This window comes from Apodemus sylvaticus, chromosome 16 (genome assembly GCF_947179515.1).
Source record: "Apodemus sylvaticus chromosome 16, mApoSyl1.1, whole genome shotgun sequence".
Lineage (NCBI taxonomy): Eukaryota > Metazoa > Chordata > Mammalia > Rodentia > Muridae > Apodemus > Apodemus sylvaticus.
The window spans coordinates 21,618,627-21,642,753 of NC_067487.1; the positions used below are offsets into that span (position 1 = coordinate 21,618,627).

The 24,127-nt window shown below is 34.1% G+C and overlaps 1 protein-coding gene across 2 annotated transcripts in view; it reads right to left on the reverse strand.

The window, feature by feature from the left end:
- Positions 1-2,221: 2,221 nt before the first annotated feature.
- The window catches only part of Cdh12 (cadherin 12), a 332,749-nt gene continuing 310,843 nt past the window's right edge, over positions 2,222-24,127 (reverse strand). For both annotated transcript variants that reach the window (XM_052159683.1, XM_052159682.1), the window contains 4 exons: positions 13,168-13,289; positions 10,517-10,634; positions 4,780-5,031; positions 2,222-2,721 (listed from right to left, as the gene is read on the reverse strand). In XM_052159683.1, the coding sequence (XP_052015643.1) occupies positions 2,222-2,721; positions 4,780-5,031; positions 10,517-10,634; positions 13,168-13,289 (992 nt within the window). The remainder of the gene's footprint in view (positions 2,722-4,779; positions 5,032-10,516; positions 10,635-13,167; positions 13,290-24,127) is intronic.

Genomic DNA, 24,127 nt, shown 5'->3' on the forward strand with positions numbered 1-24,127 from the left:
GCTGTTCACGTTGTCTGTTGCCATTTGTTTTGAGCTAATGAAGTAATGTAGGAAATTACAAAGATATGAGTGTGATGAAAACTAAGAGCCACACATTGCATAATTTACTATCGTCTTAGTCTTAGAAACCATCTGCTTCTCAAATCTTGAGGTCATCATGGATTCTGCTAACAACTTCATGAAAAGGCTATATGATTTCCTGTCAACATACAAAGTATAATAGTTTTTGACAAGAATTAGATCTTAATAGGGTGTGTCTTCTTCAAGGAGATATTCTCCATACATAATGAAATAGGAAACAAGTCATATTAATTTTCCTTCTTTAGCATGGCAATTATAATATCAATAAAACAGTTATTTTTCTCAAATGTAAAATACTGAATACATTTGATTATTACATGAAAAATGGAACAAGAGAGGTATGGAGTGTGACAGAAATCAAAAGTTATATCTCCCATTCCAAAAGGGAGAAAAAGAGTCTTAAAAATGGTGAGTACAGAAACAAGGGAGTATATTTCTACACCATGAATAATTTAAAATACACATTTTAGAATATGCCTAATATTAAATTGTCTAATTTTGTAAATTTCTTAGATTCCATAATGTGCGAGTTTTGATATTTATAGCCTCACAAATAATAATGGTATTCACAGTAATTTATCATAAAACTAGGTTTTCATCAGATGTTTTTCACAAATCTTTAACTTAAAAATTTTCCAATGTATTCATAGGTAGAATCTGTCAGTTTTTCCAACTACATTGTTAAGAATAGATGTTACTTTATGGTAAATTTGCATTTGTTGTATCCTGTGAATGGCTAAGTGATGTATAATCAATATGGAATTGATCTGAACTATGTTTATTCCTAATATAGTCACAAATTCTATCATTACTTAGACATTTCCATAAACTGGAGATATTTTATCTGATGTGTTATAAAGAGTAATTCACATGAGGATATTTGTAAATGAGATAATGAAGAGGTGACTCTGGGCTGATATAACTGAGTTCACAATGTGAAAATCCACATCCTTAGAGGAAGTGAAACAGCTGCCTGGCATTGATGTTTTGCTCCCTTTGGAATTTTGTCATTGGTTTTATTTTTGAGGTCCCTGACTTATTTGTTCAGTAGTATAGAATAAACATTTATACTAGTTATAATTACATTATTTGATATGCATTTTGCTTGAATCATTCATCAAAGAAACACTAGACAGAAACTCTGAGAATTACAATGTTCACGTTGTCTCATGTTTAAATTAACAGTATATTTCCTTTCAGAAATTTCCGTAGAAACACATGCCAAAATTTTATCTATAACTGAAAGCTTAGCTGATTTAATGACTTGTTAAAACCAATGTCCTCTTTCCAGTATAGAATTAAACAAACCAATATTTATTTGATGCTGGAATTTGAGCCCTGAGGCCTCTCTTTATAAAGAGGGATTCTTTTAATATCCTTCTGTATAATTTGTGGGTTTTTTGGAAATACTAATAGCTTAATTAACAACTTTTACATGAACTAATGCTATGACTTAAGCATTGCTCTTAGAATTCATAACTTACATATTGAATTTAATAATGTCTGATTTATTCCAGTTTCTGAAAGGATAGGAAAAGCATTTTTGTTTTAGTTTACAATGTACAAAAGGAAAAGCTTTGCCATGTAAGAAGATGGCGTGTGGGAAGCATTCTCTGTTCTTAAAAGAAATGAGAGTCAGCATGTCACTATTGCTCGTTGACAGAGAGAAACTGTCTGCTTTGTTACTCCTTATTTCTGACTCCTCACAAGCCATCACAGCAGAGTGTTATGAACACCACGATAATGATAAGAGTTTCAATAGGCACTTTAGTGGAATTAAGAAACATCGCACACTCTTCCACTGTGACGCCACATAGCTGTCTTCATTCTAGGTTGCCATGCCAGTGAATTGCATTTAATAGGCCTGAGCTCATCTCAGTGTGTTTCTGAACTAACAAAACAAAACAAAGCAAGGACATATTACAGGATTTACCTTGTGTCTACAGAATAAACCAAAATGACAATATGATAAATAGAGCAACTTGTTAGAAACTGGATAATCAAAAAAGTCTTGTCCTGCAAAATCTGGGAGTGTGTGTGTGTGTGTGTGTGTGTGTGTGTGTGTGTGTATGTGTGTTTTATCTGCATTACTTTTGTCAAAACTTTCTCCTCTAGATGTTTAACAGCCTTTCCTTCTTCTCTAGGTAACATTGTCAGGGTTGTAACTCTCTTCTTCTCCAAACATGTCTGCCAAGACCTTAAAGCGGGGTCCCCAGTCTGATAGATAATCATAGTCCTGGTCAGCTTCTGTGGTGAGGGAGTCTATGGAGCTGAGTGACTCTGCCACTGACCCATTCCCCTCATAAGCATAGGTGGCCAAGGAATCATATGGGGGCGCAGCTGGATCTGCATCATTTTCCTGTAGCCTTTGGTGAATAAAATCCCTTATGTCTGTGTTGTCTTCCACTTGTGGTCTCTGACGAGGTAAACAGAGGGAGTCTGGTTTTATATCCCTGCGAATTTTGTTCTCTTCAATCACCTTCGGATTTCTCAGAGCCCCGATGTCAAAGGCCTGGGTGTCCTCCTCCCCACCTCCTTCATCATCATAATGGATGACATTGTCTCTGATGTCTTCTTTAGAAGTCATAAGGGTGTCTTTTTTTCTCTGCCTCCTCAGTGCCACATACAGCACGACAATAGCTACAAAAAAACCAAAAATCACAACTTGGTAAAGGAAAGTATGTGTCATTCCATCTCTGTAAATGTTAGAGCAGATACGGGATAGCTGCCTTTCTTTCATGACTTCATATTACATTCATAGTATAGTATCATCAAAATGCTATATATGATCATAAGTTAACTATTGCCAGCTTCACATTGAAATGCTAAATACCTGGAAATCACCGAAATGCTATTGGTATTATCAAATATTTTTACCTTTGTAATTTAATATTTTGGACTCAGAAAATGATGGAGCAATAAAAATAGTAAAGAGAGGAAATGTTCCTTCTTACTCTATAGACATTGGAAAGAGTTAGTACAAAAAATACGTAGGTATTTCATTGTAAAGTAACCTTTAAATATCTTTCATGGGTAACAATAATATCTTGGCAAAAAATACATTTCTGTAAAATAGATGAAAAATTAGTGAGAAAAACAATATTAAAAACAGTACATGAGAGACTGATGGAGGAGAAAGAGAGATAACAGAGAGAAGAGAGGAGAGAGAGAGAGAGAGCGAGAGAGAGAAGAGGGGGGGTGAAAGAAATAGATCCATCAAAGTGTTATCGGGGGCTAGGTTAGAAAAACAGACTGCACTAAATATGGACAGAGGCTATCTGTAAGAAATACTAGTTCCACATATTTCTATTATTTATCCTTACTCTGTAAAAGGACTAAATAAGTGGGAATAGATATATTGTTAAACAGGATCTAATGGAAGACAATGAATGTGCTTTTAAAAAAAGAAATAGGGAATTAATGCCAACTATACTAGTACAAGTAAGTGCAACTGTTTAGGAAGAGTCATGTTAGATAATCACACTTCAAGTGACATTTATAATATTGGTGATAGAACAGTTTTCTTGTTCACTTCATTAGACAAAGGAGAACACCTAGAATACTCAGAGCATTCTGAGAAAATGCACAGCTATTTTCAGATACAGTTAGCTATCTGATCATAGAAGTGAATGGATACAGTTTAGTTGAAGTTGATTGTCCAATAATAATTAACCATGGATAATGTCTGATGTGAGAATTCTATTTGAATATACAGTTTGAAGTTTGTAGTGACAGTGATATCATACCAGAGATAATGTGTTTTTCATGGGGATATAAAGAATGTTTTGTTCATGCAACCAAGTTATCCACACAGAATTAGTATCTACACTGTTCAAACTGATCTAGAATTTACTCTCTATGTCACCATGGACATTTGGCTCAGGGAGTATTATCTACATTTTTGTTGCTTACTGCTTATCACTATTTCTACTAATAAGAAAAAAGCTAAATATTAGAATGATTTAGATGAGGACTATACTTGCTTAAGCTCAATGCCTAGATAGTAATCTCTTTCCTTTGGTTTTATTTTTTTAAGGAGTAACCAGCATTGATGGATTTAGTAAATGAAATACCTGTGTGAGAGAGAAGTGAAAGAAATAGATACATCGAAGTGTTAGCAGTGCAAGGTTAGAAAAACACACAATATTACAAAATATAATTCTTTCAATCATTTTCCTAGCAGTGATTCTGGATCATTTAGTCAGCTCTCCTCTGTTTACATGGAAATGATTTCAGATTTGTTTTGGAATGTGGAAGGTGTTGAAGATATTAGGTATGGCAATGCAAGTAGAATGTAAAAATGTTGGGGGTCTCTTTACTTTGCTTTTCTTCTAGCCTCTATATTTTCTTAATTTCTTCATTGATCTGGGAATTACAAACAATTATTCATCTGAATAAATTTTAATTTGATGATGGCAATTAATAGTATGCCTAACTAATTGAGAAATGGTTTTATATGAGTATTTACCATAGAGAATTTCATGTTGGAAAAAGGAGTCAATTTTTAAGGTGTATATTGGTTGTGACTTAATTATTGATGATGTTAGATGTAAAATACCAAATAGAATATGTGTTTAATACACATGTATATTAAGTGACCAATGATTTTTCTAACCAGCTTAGTAACCAAAAATTATATAGATTGTAAGTTAGGGAGGCGTAAAGACATAGGCAGAGATGATCAACATGTAAACCAACCTAAGAGTATAACAATGCAGAGTAGGATTGCAATCAAAGCTCCAGTGCTCAGTCCTACAGGTAGAAAAATTGCTTCCACATTGCAAGACAGGATGGTCCCATCAGAGTCACATCTACAAACACGAATAGTCACTGTGTTCGTGCTGCTCTGGACAGGGTAACTGCTGTCTTCTATTACAATGGGAAGGAAATACAAATCTTGTTGCCTGCGGCTGTAGCCATTTCTCCGAGTTTCGATTCCAGCTGAGTTGTCTGCAAAACATGACATTTAGGATAACATAGCTATGGTGAGTTTCACTTCAAGTTTTAAATTGGTATTTGCTAAAGGAGTAGGAAGTTCTTTTTGGAATCAGTATAATGCATTCCTATTTATTAAATCATTATGAAAACAGTCCAAGTATCATCAGATGTAATTAAAATAGTAGTACTCGAGGAAAGAAAAACATTCATCTTGGGGGTGAATGGATGGAATTGTCCCTTCAGAAAGAATAAAGATATAAAAGAATTATACACAAGAAGTTAGATTGTCTCTTTTTTTCTGATATCATAATCGAACTGAGTGGGAAAACATCTAGGGGTGTTAAAATTCTAAATCTTAAAGAAGCCAATGTTTTACAAGAAGAATATGAGGGATATTTTTAACCTATTTATCATAGAATTGATAAATAAAATAAAATATATGAAAATACTTGATGATTGAGTTGATTGATAATTATCCTGAGAATCTGTAATCTTTTTTCTCTCCTTCTGTTTCACGTATAGGCACACATACAAGCTCATACTCAAAATACATATTGCCATTTATAGTAATAGAGATACTCTCAACACTCTCACATACTATATTTATGCCAATATTCATAATGTATATATTTGTACATATTTAATTCATATCTCTATATAATTTCCCACTTCTACAGATATAAATATCCAGAATTCCCTAACTCCAATACCCAGTGCTGCAGGAAATAAATGACCTGAATTCCATATGTGAGATGGTAGAGAGAATTATTTTTCACAACATTTCTCTGTCTTAAAGAGGCATGGTACAGCAAATGAAACATACACACACACACACACACACACACACACACAAATACATACGGAAACACCAAATAGATGTCAATATTGTTTTTTTCTTTATGTATTATGTATATATAAGTGGAACAAACATGAATGAAAACTGTTTTTAAAAAGAAACTGTCTCTGTTTAGTTATTTTGTTTTATTTTTCACATTAATTAGAGTAACAAATATGGGAGAAGACAAAGCATGTTTTAATAATATCAAAATTGATTAAAAATCCTAAACATCATAAATTATATTAATTACTATTTTGGGTTGTTGGAAATGTAGTCAATTGTATCTTTAATAAAATCAAAAATAATGATATTTCACTTTTATTAATACAAAGAATTTAATTTTATAAAATTAGGTATATCCATTGAAAAATTTTTGAAGTTCATTTTCACACTTTTGAGGCATTCAAGTGAACATGTTCTTTTATTCGTTCTATAATTTCAATTAAACAATCTCTTTAAAAAATTAGAATAAAATTAAAAAAATTGCTTATAAAAATTTAGTATAAAATTTATAATAACATTAGGAACTGGCAAATAACTTAAAAAGTATACTACTTATGAAAATAAAGTTGTGTTAGAGATACATTGGTGTTCTTCTCACAATCCACTATATTAATTGTAAATTGAATTTATATAATTATAAATTTACAGCTTATAAATTTACAGCTCTTTAAACACATAGGTAGTACCTTTATGGGAAAACTTTTTGAGTTATGGTTAAGGTTTGCTTTGTAAGCTTTATTTATTATCATTCTAACGATATTTTAGGATGCAAGAAAATGTCAAGATAGCATCACCATTAGTGATCTTTATAAATAGATTAAGTGGTATAAATATTTGAGCCAATGACAGCCATAGGAATATAAGGACTGACTGTGGTATCATCAAGATATTCAAAGCCCAATGACTCATTCTATTAGGTTGAGTAAAAGGAGCTTCCTATGGTCAGAGATCGTAAATCCAGTGCCAATCATTGAAACAAGAGAAATTGAAAATATAATGTTTTGTGGAATGATAGAGTCATTTCATTTATCATAGTACAATTTATATGAAAAATATAACATAAAAATACTTGATTCTAACTTATTAATAGTGATGACTGAGTGATTTACAATTTACTTAGTTGTTCATGATTAAGATGTTGAAGTTTGATTGTTCTTCAATAAAATCAAGAATTTAGTCAAGACCTTCATCATTTTCCTTCCATCATGGAATATCAGTCTTCACAGCCACTATCATAGTATTAGACACACAGATATGTTGGGAATATTTTCTATACCACAGTCTCAGTGATCTATGTAAACCACAAAACTTACTGGGACATACTGCTGTTCGATTATAAATAAGTTAAACTATTTTTTATATGTTCATTGGTTTTTCTATTGTTGTCAAAAGACATCAAAACCTAAGCCACTTCATAGACCATAGAGATAACATGGATCTTCACGTGGTAAGACTCATGACCAATATATTGGATAGTATGATTGCAGGCAGCCAGGTAGGTATGGCTCTGAGCCAGTGCTGAAAATTTACATCTTAATCTACAAGCAGGAAGCAGGCCATGTTGACATAGGCTTTTGAAACTTCACAGCAATCTCCAGAGATACACATCTTCCATCAAGCCTACATCTCCTAATGCTCCCCAGCACTGCTAAAATATTCAAATATTCAAACAGGAGGTCTGTGGGAGAGTTTTCATTCAATCTTCCACAGCCTCCATTGGCTTGGACAGGAGTGTTTTCCATATTTTCTTATCTAAAATCTCTGTAGACCAGGCTGGCCTTGAACTCAGAAATGTGCCTGCCTCTGCCTCACAGAGTGTGGGGATTACAGGCATGCACCACCATTGCCCGGCACACAACACATTTTAAAAAGCCACTCAAAATTTTGCTAGAAGATTTTCTCAGTTTAAGTTAATGTGGATGCTCTGATCAGACTTAAGGCAGGATAAGCTGATCTCCACATTTCATATGGGTAATACATCATTTTTAATCACTAATCATGTCTTTTCTCTTTTTGGAAGAGATTAAGTTACAGCCTCACCTTCAAAAGAGAAACACCCACACTTCTAATCCAACATATGCTTCTGAGCTGGCTTGTAATATTAGCAGATATAGTAATAGTAGACACAGTAGTATAGAAGGCAGATTTTTACTGTGGAAGTCACATGATAGACAGATTGACAGCAATTGTAGATAAAATTATCTTTACAGAAACACTTTATAATGTGTTTATAAAGACATCTTATAAAGGCTTGGAGAGATGGATCAGTGGTTAAGAGCACTGCTCTTCCAAAGGTCCTGAGTTCAAATCCCAGCAACCACATTGTGGCTCACAACCATCTGCATTGAGATTAGATGCCCTCTTATAGGGTATCTGAAAACAGCTACAGTACTTGTACTTACTTATAAGTACTTGTACTTACGTATAAATATTTAAAAGGCTTTACATATGGTCTCATATGGTCACAGATGTTCTGTGTCTGTCATTATTTAGGATAATTGTGTCAACTGTAGCCATGGAACTATTGAAAAGGACTACATTTTCCTGTTCATTCTAATTGAACTTCCCAATGCATAAAGGTGCACTCTTTGTCACGCAAATAAAAAAAAAAAAGAACATAAAATAGACTTGCATCTATAAAAATATGCTTACCATTATGCTGCTATATGCAAAACTAGGAGGCACTCGATATCCAGAAAGAACTTTATATCTTGGTCCTTGGAAAACCTGGCCTCTTTAAAATGTCATTAAACTGTCTTACCTGATAATCATCTTGTAGAAATTAACTTGCTACTCTTTGAAAATTTTGTATTTCTTTTTTGCTATTTTTTATTAGATATATTCTTTATTTACATTTCAAATGATTTCTCCTTTCATGGTCCCCCCACCTCTGAATATCCCATAAGCCATCTCCCCTAACCTTGTTCCACAATCAACCCTGTACCGCTTCCATGTCCTGGTAGTCCCCTATACTGCAGGATCATGCCTTTCCAGAACCAAGCGCTTCTCTTCCCTTTGATGTCCAACAAGACCATTCACTGCTGCCTATGCTTCTGGAGCCACGGGTAACACCATGTGTAATATCTGGTTGATGGTTTTGTCTCTGGGAGCTCTGGGAGTACTGGGTGGCTCATATTGTTGTTCCTCCTATGGCACTGCAAACCCCTACAGCTCCTTGGTTCCTTTCTCTAGCTCCTCTATTGGGGACCCTGTACTCAGTTCAATGGCTGGTTGAGAGTGTCTCCCTCTGTATTTGTCATGCATTAGCAGAGCCTCCCAGTTGACAGATATATCTGGCTCCAGTCAGCAAGTACTTGTGGGCTTCTATGATAGTGTCTGGGCTTTGCACTGTGTATGGGATAGATCACTAGGTAGGGTAGTCTCTGGATGGTCTTTCCCTCAGACTTTGCTCCCCCTTTTGTCTCTGTATCTCCTTCTGTGGGTATTTTGTTCCGCCTTCTAATATGGACCAGAGTATCCATTCGTTGTTCTTCCTTCTTCTTGGGCATCGTTTGATACGTGAATTGTGTTGGGTATTCCAGGCTCCTGGGCTAATGTCCACTTATCAGTGAGTGCATACCATGTGTGTTCTTTTGTGATTGGGTTACCTCTTTCGGATTATATTTTCCAGTTCCATGTACTTGTCTAGGAATTTCATGAATTCATTGTTTTTAATAGCTGAGTAATTAAATCTACACATAATTCCATTGTGTAGATATACCACATTTACTTTATCCATTCCTCCTTTGAGGGACATCTGGTTTCTTTCCAGCTTCTGGCTATTATAAATAGGACTGCTATGAACATAGTGGTGTATGAGTCATTATTATATGCTGGAGAGTCCTCTGGGTATATGACCAATAGTGGTATAACAGGGTCTTTAGTATAAGAACTTTCATTTAACTTCATAGACCAGCAAATCAGAAGGCACAATAGATAGGATTTCTAAGACTATGCCAGAAAATATGCCCAGTTTTCTGAGGAATCACCAAACTGATTTCCAGGGTGTTTGTACCAGCCTGCAATCCCACCAGCAGAGGAGGAGTGTTCCTCTTTCTCCAAGTCCTCCCCACCACCTGCTGCTCCTGAGATTTTGATCTTAGACATTATGACTGCTGTGAGGTGAAATCTCAGGGTTGTTTTGATTTGCATTTCCCTGATGACTAAGGATATTAAACATTTCTTTAGGTGCTTCTCAGCCATTTGATATTCCTCAGGTGAAAATTCCTTGTTTAGCTCTGTACCCCATTTTTAATAGGCTTATTTGGCTCTCCCGAGTCTAACTTCTTGAGTTCTTTGTATATCTTGGATATTAGCCCTCTGTCAGATGTAGGGTTGGTAAAAATCTTTTACCAGTGTGATGGCGCCATTTTGTCCTTTCGACTGTCCTTAGCCTTACAGAAACTGTAATTTTATGCGGTCCCATTTGTCAGTTCTTGATCTTAGAGCATAAGCTATTGTTATTCTGTTGAGGAAATTTTCCCCGGTGCCCAGGTGTTCAAGGCTCTTCCCCAGTTTCTCTTCTATTAGTTTCAGTGTGTCTGGTTTTATGTAGAAGTGTTTTGTTGAACTGCTTTTAGGAAAAGCATTGATTCCTCTCCCTGTGTTCTTTGACAAAACTACATAAGAGGTAAAACTTTAAGTGGATATACTTACTTCTGAAGTCATGAACTGTAAAATTTGGTTTGATGACAGCCTCTGGTGCTAATCTAAAGGAGAATTGCTGCCCAGCAGGTGAGAGATCTCGGTCTACAGCACCTACTATCTGAATTATCTGAAACAGAGTTGAGATTAAACTTGAAGTCAATCATGAATTTCACAGGCAACCTTATACAACAGGTTAGTAAGTTTTTAAATAATTAATGCAAATAAACAGAAAGGACAATTTTGAATCAATACCAGTGACCCAATTATTTACACATACCTTTTGTAAGCAATTCTCTAAGCATTTACAGGTAATAATGGCAGCTACAATCTGAGGACATAGGCCAATTCAAAATCAATATCTGTGTAACCAAAAAGCTTACCAGTATTGAAAATTCTACCTATCAAGCAAAATAAAATTAAAAGTTTTGCTTATATGTTACATTCAGTCAAATAAATGCTTTGTAAATTAAATATGAAATGCTTACTAGAAACAGGATATTTGACCATCTATGTGTTCTTGTAAAAGCAAAATTAAAGATCAAGTACATTTGTGAGAATAGATATATTAAAATAATAAAAGTGAAGACAGTAGTATATATTCATTTATGTTGATAATCTCCACCCCTTGTATTTAGAATGATATAATATGCATTTCATTACTGTGTGGACAGGAAATACTCACATCTCTATTTCAAAATGTCTCCCATATTGCTCTGAGAATTTGTATATCACTGTTAAATCTAAATACTTCAGCATTTTACCCTTCAAATTTAAACTAAAAGTAATTTTGGAAGTCTTTAGTATAAGAACTTTCATTTAACTTCATAGACCAGCAAATCAGAAGGCACAATAGATAGGATTTCTAAGACTATGCCAGAAAATATGTTAGGAAGAATGTGGGGAAACAGCCAAGAATGTGGAAACAGGCCAAGCATAATAATTAAATATGATTGAATGCAGTAACAGCTTAGAAATTCCACACAAGACTCTGGATTTGGGGTATAAAGTTCATATAAGCAGACTTTAAGAATTATGATTTAAATATTACTTTTTGTTAAATGATTCATGGTTATAATCCAACCCCTTGACAGTGATCTACATTACTTAATAGATACAAACACATAGACACATATGAAAAATAGAATATATATATATATATATGTAAATATCACATAAATTGCAGATAGGTAGATAGATAGATAGGTATTAGTGCTGGAGTGTTATATACCAATATTAGTGGCATGAAAAGTTTAAAAAATAAATTTTAGTAAGAATTTCAGTCTATTTCCTCAGTAGGAATTTGCACCACTGAGTTTATTTGTCTCACACAATAATTATTGGTTACATTTCTATAATCTAACATTTAAAGGAGCTACATCATGGAATGTAGCAGTCTAGTAAGTATCACCCAAATAACTGTTATTGCTCTTCCTGATTGTCGACTTGATTATATATGGTATTAACTAAAGTCATGCTAACTAGTTACATCTGTAATGGTTTCTTGATGGAATTATATGAGAAGGGGAATCCCAACCTAACTCTGCATCTCTTGAGAAGGGAAGATCCACTTTTACCCTGGCCTAGACCTTCTGCTGGCAACCACAAAAAATAATGGACATAGTTCAATGAAGACCCAGCTCTACCACACCTGGGCATATTCCCAAAAGATTCTCCACCATTCTACAAGGACATGTGCTTCACTGTGTTCTTAGTAGAATTATTCTTAATAGCTAAAAACTGGAAGCAACCTAGATAGTCCAAATCTTTGATCTGACCTGACTGTTATTTGCTTTGGGTTATTAACTTTACATTGAGTAGATGAGGAAGCAATTGATCTCTGCCTACTTGTCCTTGCTCTCATTTGCAAGTTAATTACATCACTGGCAGAAGAGCATATTTCTTCAGGATTTCTATATATAATGAAGTTCATGTAAGACACTCAGCCCTATGGACTGAATAATTATTATACTTGTGAATGTTCCATTTGTAGGCAGCCATTGTTTGACTATGTGGACCACAACCCAGAAGCTATTCGGTTAAACATCATATACAAATATATTCCTTTTGTCTCTCTGTTCTTCTTGAGAATCCTAATGTATTCACTCTCTAGAACATAAAATTTACTAAACTCAGACTTATAGCAATGCTCTTACATCACCCTATGTTACCCTTAAATGTCTTGTGTTATTTAACAATCACTATATAGTTACTAACTTTTGAGGTGTGTTTTTTATTCAAATTAATGTTAACCAACATCATTTAAATCAAACCTATTTAAAACCTATGGATGTAGATTACCTGCAAGAGTGCTTGCTTAGTATGCATGAAGCCCCACACTTGATTTTCATCACCTCACAAATTAAGCATGGTGATACATAACTGTATATACAATAATACAGAGGTGAAAGCAAGAGCATCAGGACCTCAAAGACATTCAATGCCACCTCAAAGCTAAATTGTAAGTACCAGGCCAGTTGCTTATACATGAGATACTGACAATGTACCTTTTTATGAGGCAATCATGACTTATATTTAAATTCTTGAAGATATCTTAAGCAAGAAAAGATTTATGTGACTATGTATTCATATCTGGACTTAAAACTAAAGCATAACATAGAGGCACCATTATACACACTTGATTAGCATTATTGACAACATACCTGTCCTGATTTGGCATTTTCACATACAGCTGTCTCATATGGCACAGATATTTCTGGAGGAAATTCATTGACATCTAGGACATTAATTAGTATGTTAACTTTGCTAGTTAATAATGGGTTACCTGTTTAAAACAAAAAAAAAAGATAAACAATGATTACAAGACATGGCTATTACTACCCTGAAGCCATATTTGATTTCAATTACATTTAATACAAAATTGAAAATCATCCTCTATTATAGGAAATTATATAATATAAGCTGCAAACCCCAAGGATAAATAAGAGTTATTTTTGCATAGCTATCATTTCAGCAAAAGAAAATATGATCAGGTAGGAGTAACTATTTAACTGATATGTTACTGAACAGGCAGGGCTTTTAACCCAGTATGATTTTACCATCTTGTCAGGAATAATGCACTCACCGTACTTTAGCCAATATCAATATTTGTTGTAAAAATGTGGTTTTGTGTGTTTCACTAATATAGTCAGAGGATTTAATGCATGGAATATTTAATATATATAAGTAAATATGTCAGATTTGTCTTGCTGTCAAAACATAGGATATATATTTAAGTAAAATAGAATTAGTGGGTGTATTACAGAAGGCCAAAAGTCATACCTTAATTATTTCTGGAGCAAATAATAAGTAAACATTTGATAAAGACTCACTTATTCCTTCACTATATATTAACCCAAAATATTTGGAGCAAGAAGTCACTCTCTAATGCACATCACCTATTTTAACCCCAGCCAATGAACTTATTATTTGCCTTCCTATTATTAGTTAAAGAAAAAGAATGGAAGACTGGAAATAATTTATTAAAGTATGCAAACCTAATACATGAAATATTTTTATAGCTACTTTTAAAAATTGTCATCTCAGATGATTTTACAAATAAATACACTGCCTCAAATACTTGATGGTTCTATCCAGAAAACAGAGCTGAAAGAGCCAAGAGTTAAAAAACAAATCCAGTATGTGAAATGACTAAAACAGTTACATCACACCAAATTTTCTCTATCCGTTGGTTAACAAATTAATCTTCAATGTCATGAAGATTCATAATATTAGGTGTGGTTTCAAAAAATGCACTCAAAGTCTTTCTTGCTGACTGAGTCTGACAAATTCAAACATTTTAGTGTCAAAATTCATTGCAGCACAAATTAAAACACTCTATGCAAGAAACGTATAATATTTTACTAAATTTATGTATGAGAATTGAATCTATAAGCACATCATCACTCAGGCACCAATAGCTAACCATGCAGATGACAGGTATAGTTCATAGAATTGATTTAAATTAGGGGAGGTATATTGATAATATTGGAGAATTATTCAGAAATACAGATACATAGACTATATATAATTAAAGTGTGTTGTTTAATTGAAAGTTTTCCTTTGAAATTTGACAACGAATTTTTATCCTTTTTAGTCCAGTATGGAAATCAGATTTATCAATATAAACAGATTGCATTACGTGTTTTCCCTTTGCATGTTTGCTTCTTAAATGTGATGCTTTATAATAAAATTATAATTATGGACATTGTAAATTATCAATAATCTAATTTTTGTCCCTATAAAGTAATATCATTAAATGTTCGTGTTTTCTCAGTGCTTTTTATTTGTATATCACAGAGACATATAGCATTTAGTAAATAGATAAAACTGAATTTAATTTTCTAAAAATATGAGGGAGCAACAATAATTATGACATATGGGCCTTTTACATTGTAATGTTTAGTATATACCGATGGTCTAGAACACCTAAAACACCTTGCACAGTTGTAGAGAAACATGAGTTTCTGTTTGTATATCAAGTTCTGAAAATTGATGATGTAAACGTCTCAAAACTCACAATCAGAAAGCAAAAAGGCTAAGACTTGAATCAAAATTTCTTGTACTATTTGAGTTATTATAGATATGTGAAAACAACATTTTGACTTTAAAACTACTTAGGAAACTAACCCATGGAATCATATGCCAGTAAACTTCATGAACACTAACATACCATCTCTGTTCTTAAATAAGATGACATGAGGCTGACTCTTCCTATATAATTGGATAGGTGAATCTCAAGTTCAAATACAAGATTCAAACTTTACATACTTGATTAAGCGTATTTGAAGATAAACTGCCTTCTTAGGCAACATATTTTCTCACTTAACTGCATTCATCACAGAAATTTACTTTCATTGTCTATAAAAAAGTTTTTTTAAGTAAACAAGGCCACTTTTGGTAAATTACTTCTGCTTTATCCCTTAAAATGTAGTTTAAGATTCATATTCATAAGGAAATTGTTGAAAATTGCATATCTATGATCCTGCTATTAATAGTATTTTTCCAAAGGGCTTTTTTATTTTTCACATTTTAACTAAGATATATCTTTGTTGTATGAAATTGTTTTGTGCACTGTAGTATACCAAGATTTTCCAAAATTAAATGTCACACAAAGTATCACTGATGGTACTAGGAAAACGAATGTTCAAGGAAAAAGAAAATAACAATTTTGTAGAGTTGTATACTGTATTTGATTCAATGACTTTATTTTAATATCTTCTCTTCTATTTTATATATTTAATCCATTGTTATAATATATAAATATCAATTTTTATTCTTAAGTACCAAGTATCATAGCAGTAAGATCACTGTTTAAAGACAACTGCTCTAAAGTAAATTTGAAATATTTTTCCAGATTATTTGATTTATTAGACAAATATGGATTTCTTTCATTTAGATATGAAATGTATTCAATTGTGCTGAGAACGTAAAGATCTATTTTCTATGTCATCATATCTGTATCTGGGACAACCATGACAACATTTCTTTATATCTAATCTATTATGAATATTTTGATGAAGACATTTGGTAATAAGACCACATAGAATGTATGAAGTACATGATGATATAAAGCAATGAAAACTGTAAATTTAGCCAATATGCACTGATGGAAACACAACCTCTGTGAAAACCCTGGAAAAGTGATATTTTAATATAAGAGATAATTTATAATTCATTTAAAGATACAGATTTCATGCTATTTTTCTAATTAATAAATGATATTATAGATAATGAGAAAAAATAGCTTAATCCACAGTTCTTTTTATGTAGAAACTTATTACAGTGCATGAGATGAAGTTTGTTGACTGTATGATAGCTCTAAAATAGATTTAGCTCTAAATGAGAGAAATGTTTCATTATTAGATTGCAGATGATTTTCATAGACCAAACATAAATCATCTTGTTTGTTTGTTTATTTAATATGCATTCATTTGGATTTTTGTGCGTTACATGCTTATTCATTCATTTATGTTTTTTTGAGACAGGATTTCTCTACGAAGTTCTCCTGTCCCTGAACTCTCTCTATATATAGAATATGCAGTCCTCAAACTCACAGAGATCAACCTGTTTCTGCCTTCCAAGTATGGGAATTAAAAGTCTGTGCATCACCACCCATTGGAGAGAATGCATATTGGCAAATAGCACCTTTAGCGCCCCCACAGTACATGAGTTTAAGTCAAATATCCATAGGACAACTTTCAGTGGCCTATGACTCCAATTTGAATGAAGCCATCTTCTAGCCTCTTTGTGCACCAGACACACAGATAGTCTAAACAAATACACACAGCCAAAGTACTGACATCCAAAAAATTCAAATAAAAAGTTTAAAACTTTTTAAAATAATTTGAATTAATTCAATGTGTATCTCATTATCCTGAAATACCTATTAAACCAATTCTAAGTTTTAAAAAATGGCGTACTTTGAGCTCTCTAACGTGCATGATGCTCAATGACTTCACTGACGGAGACTTACAGTGGAAGTAGGGATCACATTGTGAGGAATTCAAGAGCAGGCTTCTGAATAACATATAATTTACAATAGAAATACACTATTCTTTTAAATGTGTATACAGTTTACTAAAAATAACTATTTCCTTTACATAGGTGATATTCAGTAAGTAATGAGCATATGTGAGAGCATTTCAAAGACACAAATGGTAAGTTTAATTGAAATATTTTGAAAACTATGCATTCCCAACAACAATAAAGCTTCCCATATTAGAATACACAGGAGCTTCTGGGATTTTTATTAAACAGTGATACCTGCTTTTGAATATCTATGGAACTTAAAATTCAATTTTTGCTCTGTCCTGAAATGAAAATTAGAGTAAAATTAACAATGAATACACAGACTTACATGCCACAAAAATAGAATAACTCTCATGCAAACTGAGTGAGTTATAATAACTGAATAATGTGGGTTTTATTTGGCTTTTATTTCTAGAACTATTCATACTTATATTACAAGATAGATTACACATAGATGATAGTAGCTATGTCAAATACAGTACTGTGATATGAATCTAGTCTGACAGATCATAATAGTGGGATACTTAAGCACCCTACTCTCACTGGATGTACAATGAGACTCTGACTGGATATACAGACAAAAACTAAATGAAGAATGAATGATACTAATGAAACAATGAAACTAATAGGCATCATGAAACAAATGGGCCTAACAGACATCTATGGAATATTTTACCCAATCACAAAAGAATATAATTTCCTCTCAGCACTTCATGGATCCTTCTGAGAAATTCATCATATTCTCAAAATCACAAAGCAAGCCTCAATAGATACAAGAAAATGGGAAAACGGCCTTGTATAGACTCAGACCACCACAGATTAAAGCTGGACTTCAACAACACAAATATTGGAAATCCTACACACTCAAGGAAATTGAGCAACTCCCTACTCAATGATCACTGGATCAGGGAAGAAATGATTAAAGACTTTCTGACTGGTGTAAGGTGAAATCTCAGGGTTGTTTTGATTTGCATTTCCCTAATGATATTGAAGTTGAGCATTTTTTAAGATGCTTCTCCGCCATCCGAAGTTCTTCAGGTGAGAATTCTTTGTTTAACTCTGTACCCCATTTTTTTAATAGGGTTGTTTGGTTTTCTGGAGTCTAACTTCTTGAGTTCTTTATATATATTGGATATTAGCCCTCTATCTGATGTAGGGTTGGTGAAGATCTTTTCCCAATTTGTTGGTTGACGATTTGCCCCTTTGATGGTGTCCTTTGCTTTACAGAAACTTTGTAATTTTATGAGGTCCCATTTGTCAATTCTTGATCTTAGAGCATATGCTATTGGTGTTCTGTTCAGGAACTTTCCCCCTGTACCAATGTCCTCAAGGGTCTTCCCCAGTTTCATGTGATATAATAGGTCTTATTTCAAAAACCTGTACTCCACAAAATTGGAAAATCTTAATGAAATCTGATGCAGTGGATGATTTTCTAGACAGATATCCATGACAAAGTCAACATCATGTAAACTATTTAAACAGCCCCGTAACCCCTAAAGAAATAGAAGCAGTCAATAAAAGTATCTGTCTCTCTCTCTTTCTCTCTCTCTCTCTCTCTCTCTCTCTCTCTCTCTCTCTCACACACACACACACACACACACACACACACACACAAGGCCAAATAGCTTTTGTGCAGATTTTGCCAGCTATTCAAAGAAGACATAATACCAATGCTCCCACGCTACACAAAATAGAAATGGAAGAAACACTGCCAAACTCATCCTATGTGGCTACAGTCACATTGTTACCTAAACCACACAAAGATTCCAAAATGAAAGAGAACTTGAGACAGACTTCTCCTATGAACATTGAATCAAAAATAGTCAATAAAACCAAATAACCCTATTAAAAATGGGGTACAGAGTTAAAGAATTCTCACATGAAGAACTTCGGATGGAGGAGAAACCTCTTAAAAAATGCTCAACTTCATTAGTCATCAGGGAAATGCAAATCAAAACAACCCTGAGATTTCACCTTACACCAGTCAGAATGACTAAGATTAAAAACTCAGGAGACAGCAGGTGTTGGCCAGGATGTGGAGAAAGAGGAACACTCCTCCACTGCTGGTGGAGTTGCAAATTGGTACAACCACTCTGGAAATCAGTCTGGCAGTTCCTCAGAAAACTGGACATGTCACTTCCGAAAGATCCTGCTATACCACTCCTGGGCATATACCCAGAGGATTCCCCAGCATGTAATAAGGATATATGCTGCACTATGTTCATAGCAGCCCTATTTATAATTGTCAGAAGCTGGAAAGAACCCAGGTATCCCTCAACAGATGAATGGATGCAAAAAAAATGTGATATATATACATAATGGAGTACTATTCAGCCATTAGAAACAATGAATTCATGAAATTCTTAGGCAAATGGATGGAGCTGGAGATCATCATACTAAGTGAGGTAACCCAGTCTCAAAATATCAATCATGGTATGCACTCACTAATAAGTGGATATTAGCCTGGAAAACTGGAATACCCAAAACATAATCCACACATCAAATGAGATACAAGAAGAACGGAGGAGTGGCCCCTGGTTCTGGAAAAACTCAGTGTAGCAGTATAAGGCAAAACCAGAACAGGGAAGTGGGAAGGGGTGGATGGGCGAACAGGGGGAGGGAAGGGGGCTTATGTGATTTTCGGGGATTGGGGGTCTAGAAAAGGGGAAATCATTTAAAATGTAAATAAAAAATATATCGAATAAAATAAAAAAAATTTAAAAAATAATAAAAATAAAAATAAAATAATAATTTACTGCATTTTAGTTTGGTCATTTTGTAGTGGGTTGTTCTGCTGTTGTTTGTATTCAAATTCAAATCACTACTCCCTTCCCAAGGTTGCCTGGGAGGAACAGATTCTCTTGTACACCGAGTGATGTTATGTAAACTTTTCTCTTCAGTTTAACTGGTCAATAAAAGACTAGAACTTGTGATTGGACAATAGAGGGAGCGTGAGGAGATTGCAGGGAGAGTGGGAGAGGAGGAGAAGCAAGGACAAAGAGTTGGAGGAGGTGGCCATGAGCACATGGCCAAGAAAAAGAAATGTAACAAGGTGATTTATTGTTGGCAAATAAGTTAGAATAGCTCCAAATCTGCCCAATCTAGGCTTATGGCTTGTAATCAAAATATCTGAATTGTACATCTTTTTTATGGGCTGGAGAGAATGATTAATCTTATGTACAAATGAGGATTTTTGCTTCTAAGTATTTTTTAATTATAATACAGTGAAAATCATGTAGAACTGAAAGCTATTGATAATGACTTATGGCATTTTAATAATGGATATTTTTGAGTTTGAATTTTGTTCTTATGCTCAATTATTCACATTCCAGTTTGATTTTTATTGTTATGATAAGATACACTAACCAATCATAAGAGTTGTTCTACTTTGCTTTGGTTACTGTGATCAGTATCATAGCCAATAGCACCTTGAAGGGGGAGATTTTGTCAGATGCCCTGACAGCAGGGCACGAACCTGAAGGAAGAACTGGGGAGGAGACCAAGGAAAAATTCTGCTTACTGGCCGGCTTGCCTGCTTTGTTGAAGTCTCTATCTTACACAAGCCAGGCCAAACTGCCGAGGGATGGTACTGTCAAGAGTGGTCTAGGTTCTCCTACATCAATTAACAAACAGTATGCCCATGTACATGACAATGTGATCTCTGTAATTACTCAATATTTTCTCTTCCCAAATGATTAATGATTTAGCCATGGTGACAATAAAATTAACTGGAAACATTTTCATTCAAGTTGGAGTAAATGGGTTAAAAGCAAACTTTCAAATAATTATTTTTTAGTTATTTGCATTCAACTTTTAAATATGAGATATGGATGCTTATCTTTATTAAATACAATACTATATATTATTAGAGTTGTCTTATTTAAGTTTGTTATAGAGTATTACAGTTATTATCTCAAGCATCTTGAGGTATCCCAAGCAACTTCAACCTTAAAGCTTCTTGTTGCAATGTCTAGGATTCATACATCATTTTCCGAGCTCCACCAAAGGGATTGAGTTACTTTTCCAGCTCTGCCCTCTATAGTGAACCAAGCTCTGGCTGATTTCCACTACTGCTTCTGTTCTTGGTGGTTATCCCATAGTACTGGAATCTCAAATTCTGCCGAAACTAGGCTTCACCAACCACTACTTATAGGTTCTCTACATGATGCCAACCATCAATTTCTTAGCATGACCCTAGGACATCACCTTCACCAATAGCCTACCCTCACCTCACCCAGTGACAAGCCTCAACTGCTCTCAATAGTTTCAAAGCCAGTACCACCTGGGTGATTATTAAACTTTACAAAGTCCAGCTGCAGCACAAGGTACAAGCCTGGCTGTCTCTGGAACACAGCTTCTTTGTGCTCTCAGCAAATGCTTTCCAGAAGACTTTTCCTCAGTGGTGCTGGTCTCCTCTTAATCACCACTAATTTCTCAGCTCCATCTAACCAGCATCAATTGTCCTGGCAGGCCGTTCTATTATTCTTCTCTCTAAAGCGAGAGCACACTATTTCAGAGGATCTATTTCCTGATCTATTAACATCATGGGCAAAACCATACAAGAATTATAGGGAATCATGATTTATATAGTAATTAGAAAAATTTCAGGAAGTTGTCCATGCTTCTTCATATTATAATAGAGTTTGATTTTTCTTCTATGGTGTGAATATTATATTTTACATATATACATTCATAAATGTACATTCCAGAAAATTCTGTCAGAATAAATTTTTGTTGTTTTAACTTTAAAATTCAACATCTCTCATCAGTACTAAACATTACACATTTCTCCATTATACAACTAGATCTGAACCACCCAAAATTTATCAAAGTTCATAGTTTAGATTATTAAATCTTTACTTCAGATCATTCATATCTACTGCTGATTTAAATGTCCCTGACTACATATTATTGTTACTTTTCTCACAATCAACAACCAAAAAACCTGTTTCCAAAACATGGTCCTCTCCACAGTTTATTTCACATGAAATCTGAATTACTGATTTAAAATTTATAATTTGATTTTGACAAATAGATGACCTTATCAAATGAAATCAAAACAGTCATTAACATAACATGAAATATCTCTAGAAATATTGAAATCATTTTGAATCAAATGTTAAAGCATAGTTTTATGCTTACATGTGAAAATGTCACAAGCAGAGCATCTGTTGAGGGATTTCAGTAACATTTTACTTGTTAGAGAATGACAAGTCTCCATCCATTGGATAATTCATAGTCAAAAGCTATGACTCTGATATGATTTGGGAAGTCCCCCCATTGACCAAACGTAGAGTGGCTTCTCTCAAACTTAGTTGTTTGATCAGGAACGCAAGCAGTTGTTTGAACATGGAATGTGCACTGTAGCACACTCCTCTTTCCCCTTTCACTTAAATTTGCACATTCATTGCATGAGGCCTTCTATAGTCAGTATTGACTTCACAAGTTCTCAATGCTATGCAAAATTCAACCAGATGAAATGCCATGCCAGAATATCATATGAATATACTCTAGCCTACTTCCTGATATATCACCTTGTTCCAACCTGAAACCTTATGAGCTGAGTCATTATTTGTGTTTCTTTTGTATTTGTTTTTATATCTTTTCATATTTGCACATTGAAGCTTTACAGTCCTCTTGTCTTCAGTCCAACCACTTCATTGGTCTTCCCGTAAAGGAGGTCCAAAGACCTAACAACCATATGTTCAGGTTTATTTCAGCAATGGCTCCACTTCTAAATATCAATTTCCCAGTTCTTTCATTTTCTATACCCTTAATAAAATACTCTAATGTGTGGAGAGCCAGAAGACTACCATGAGAGCAGTGTGTATTAGCCAAGGCCATGAGAGCAGTCTGTGCAGCCAAGGTCAGAGAGAAGTGTGTGCAGCCAAGAGGAACTCCTATCTATGTTTATAGTCTGTAGAGAAACTTTCTCAAGAAGAACGTGATTTGCTGAAGTGCTTATAAACTGGAGCTGCAGAAATAAACTTTGAGCCTTGATCAGAGCCTTGTCTTGGCTTTATCTTCTCTCATTCCCCATCCTTTGCATTTCCATCCCTCCTTTCAGGTGATCCCTGCTGGACCATAAGCTGGTGGATGGCTACACTCTAGCAAAAGCAATGTGGATGAAGAAGGCTTGTTTTGGCTCATAGTTCTAGAACACAGACAATCATGGCATAGGAGTCGTGACGGCAGGGCTTGAGGCCATATTGTGTTAACATTCATGTAGCTGAGATAAAAGCATGTTGATGGTCTGCTGGATTTCTCCTTTTAAGGTAGCATTTATCTCCACGGGATGCTGCTGTTCTTTCAAAGTGCATCTTCCAGAATCAACAGACTAGATAATTTAGATAATCCAACACAGACTCAAATATTTCTAGGTCTTACATACTTTAGATAATCCTTTAAAGGCATGACTTGTGCTTTACCCTTTAAGCGATATTGAATGCTATTTAACTGTCAATCAATATTAAATATCACAATTTACATTCAAGAAATAAAAGTGACTTGTAATAATAAAATTGGTTGGTGATATATTTGAGATATGGAGAATTGTTTTGACTCACATTTTTCTAAGAAAAATTTAAAGGTAGACAAAACTGAGGGATATGGAAGAATTTGTTAATTACATTCTTTTTGGACAAAATGAGGACTTGAATTTGATCTTAAGCACACATGTACTAAGAAGGATATGGAATTAGGTGTTTCTGGGGATTGATCTCAAGTTAACAAAGTCTAATTAGCATGACTCAGCTTTCTATGTGCTATGTTCCTTGAACAGCCATGTGGACATCTTCCAGTTTGTGACATCTGAGACTGACCTCAGATTTTCTGAGGAATTTGAACATATCAATATATTCTGCCACATACCTGCACACGTAAACATGTACATACTTCTACACATATGCTCACACATCTAAAAATCATCAACACATGTCTTCCATAGTTGCACCCACACTGAGCTGATACTGAGTAGTACTGAACAGAATGAATGTTTATAGTTCTTCATCTATTTATAAGGTGTGTAAGGTATTATAAATCTTTTACAGGTGCTTGAAGTAATTAAAGAAAAACAGAAATAAAAAAAATTGA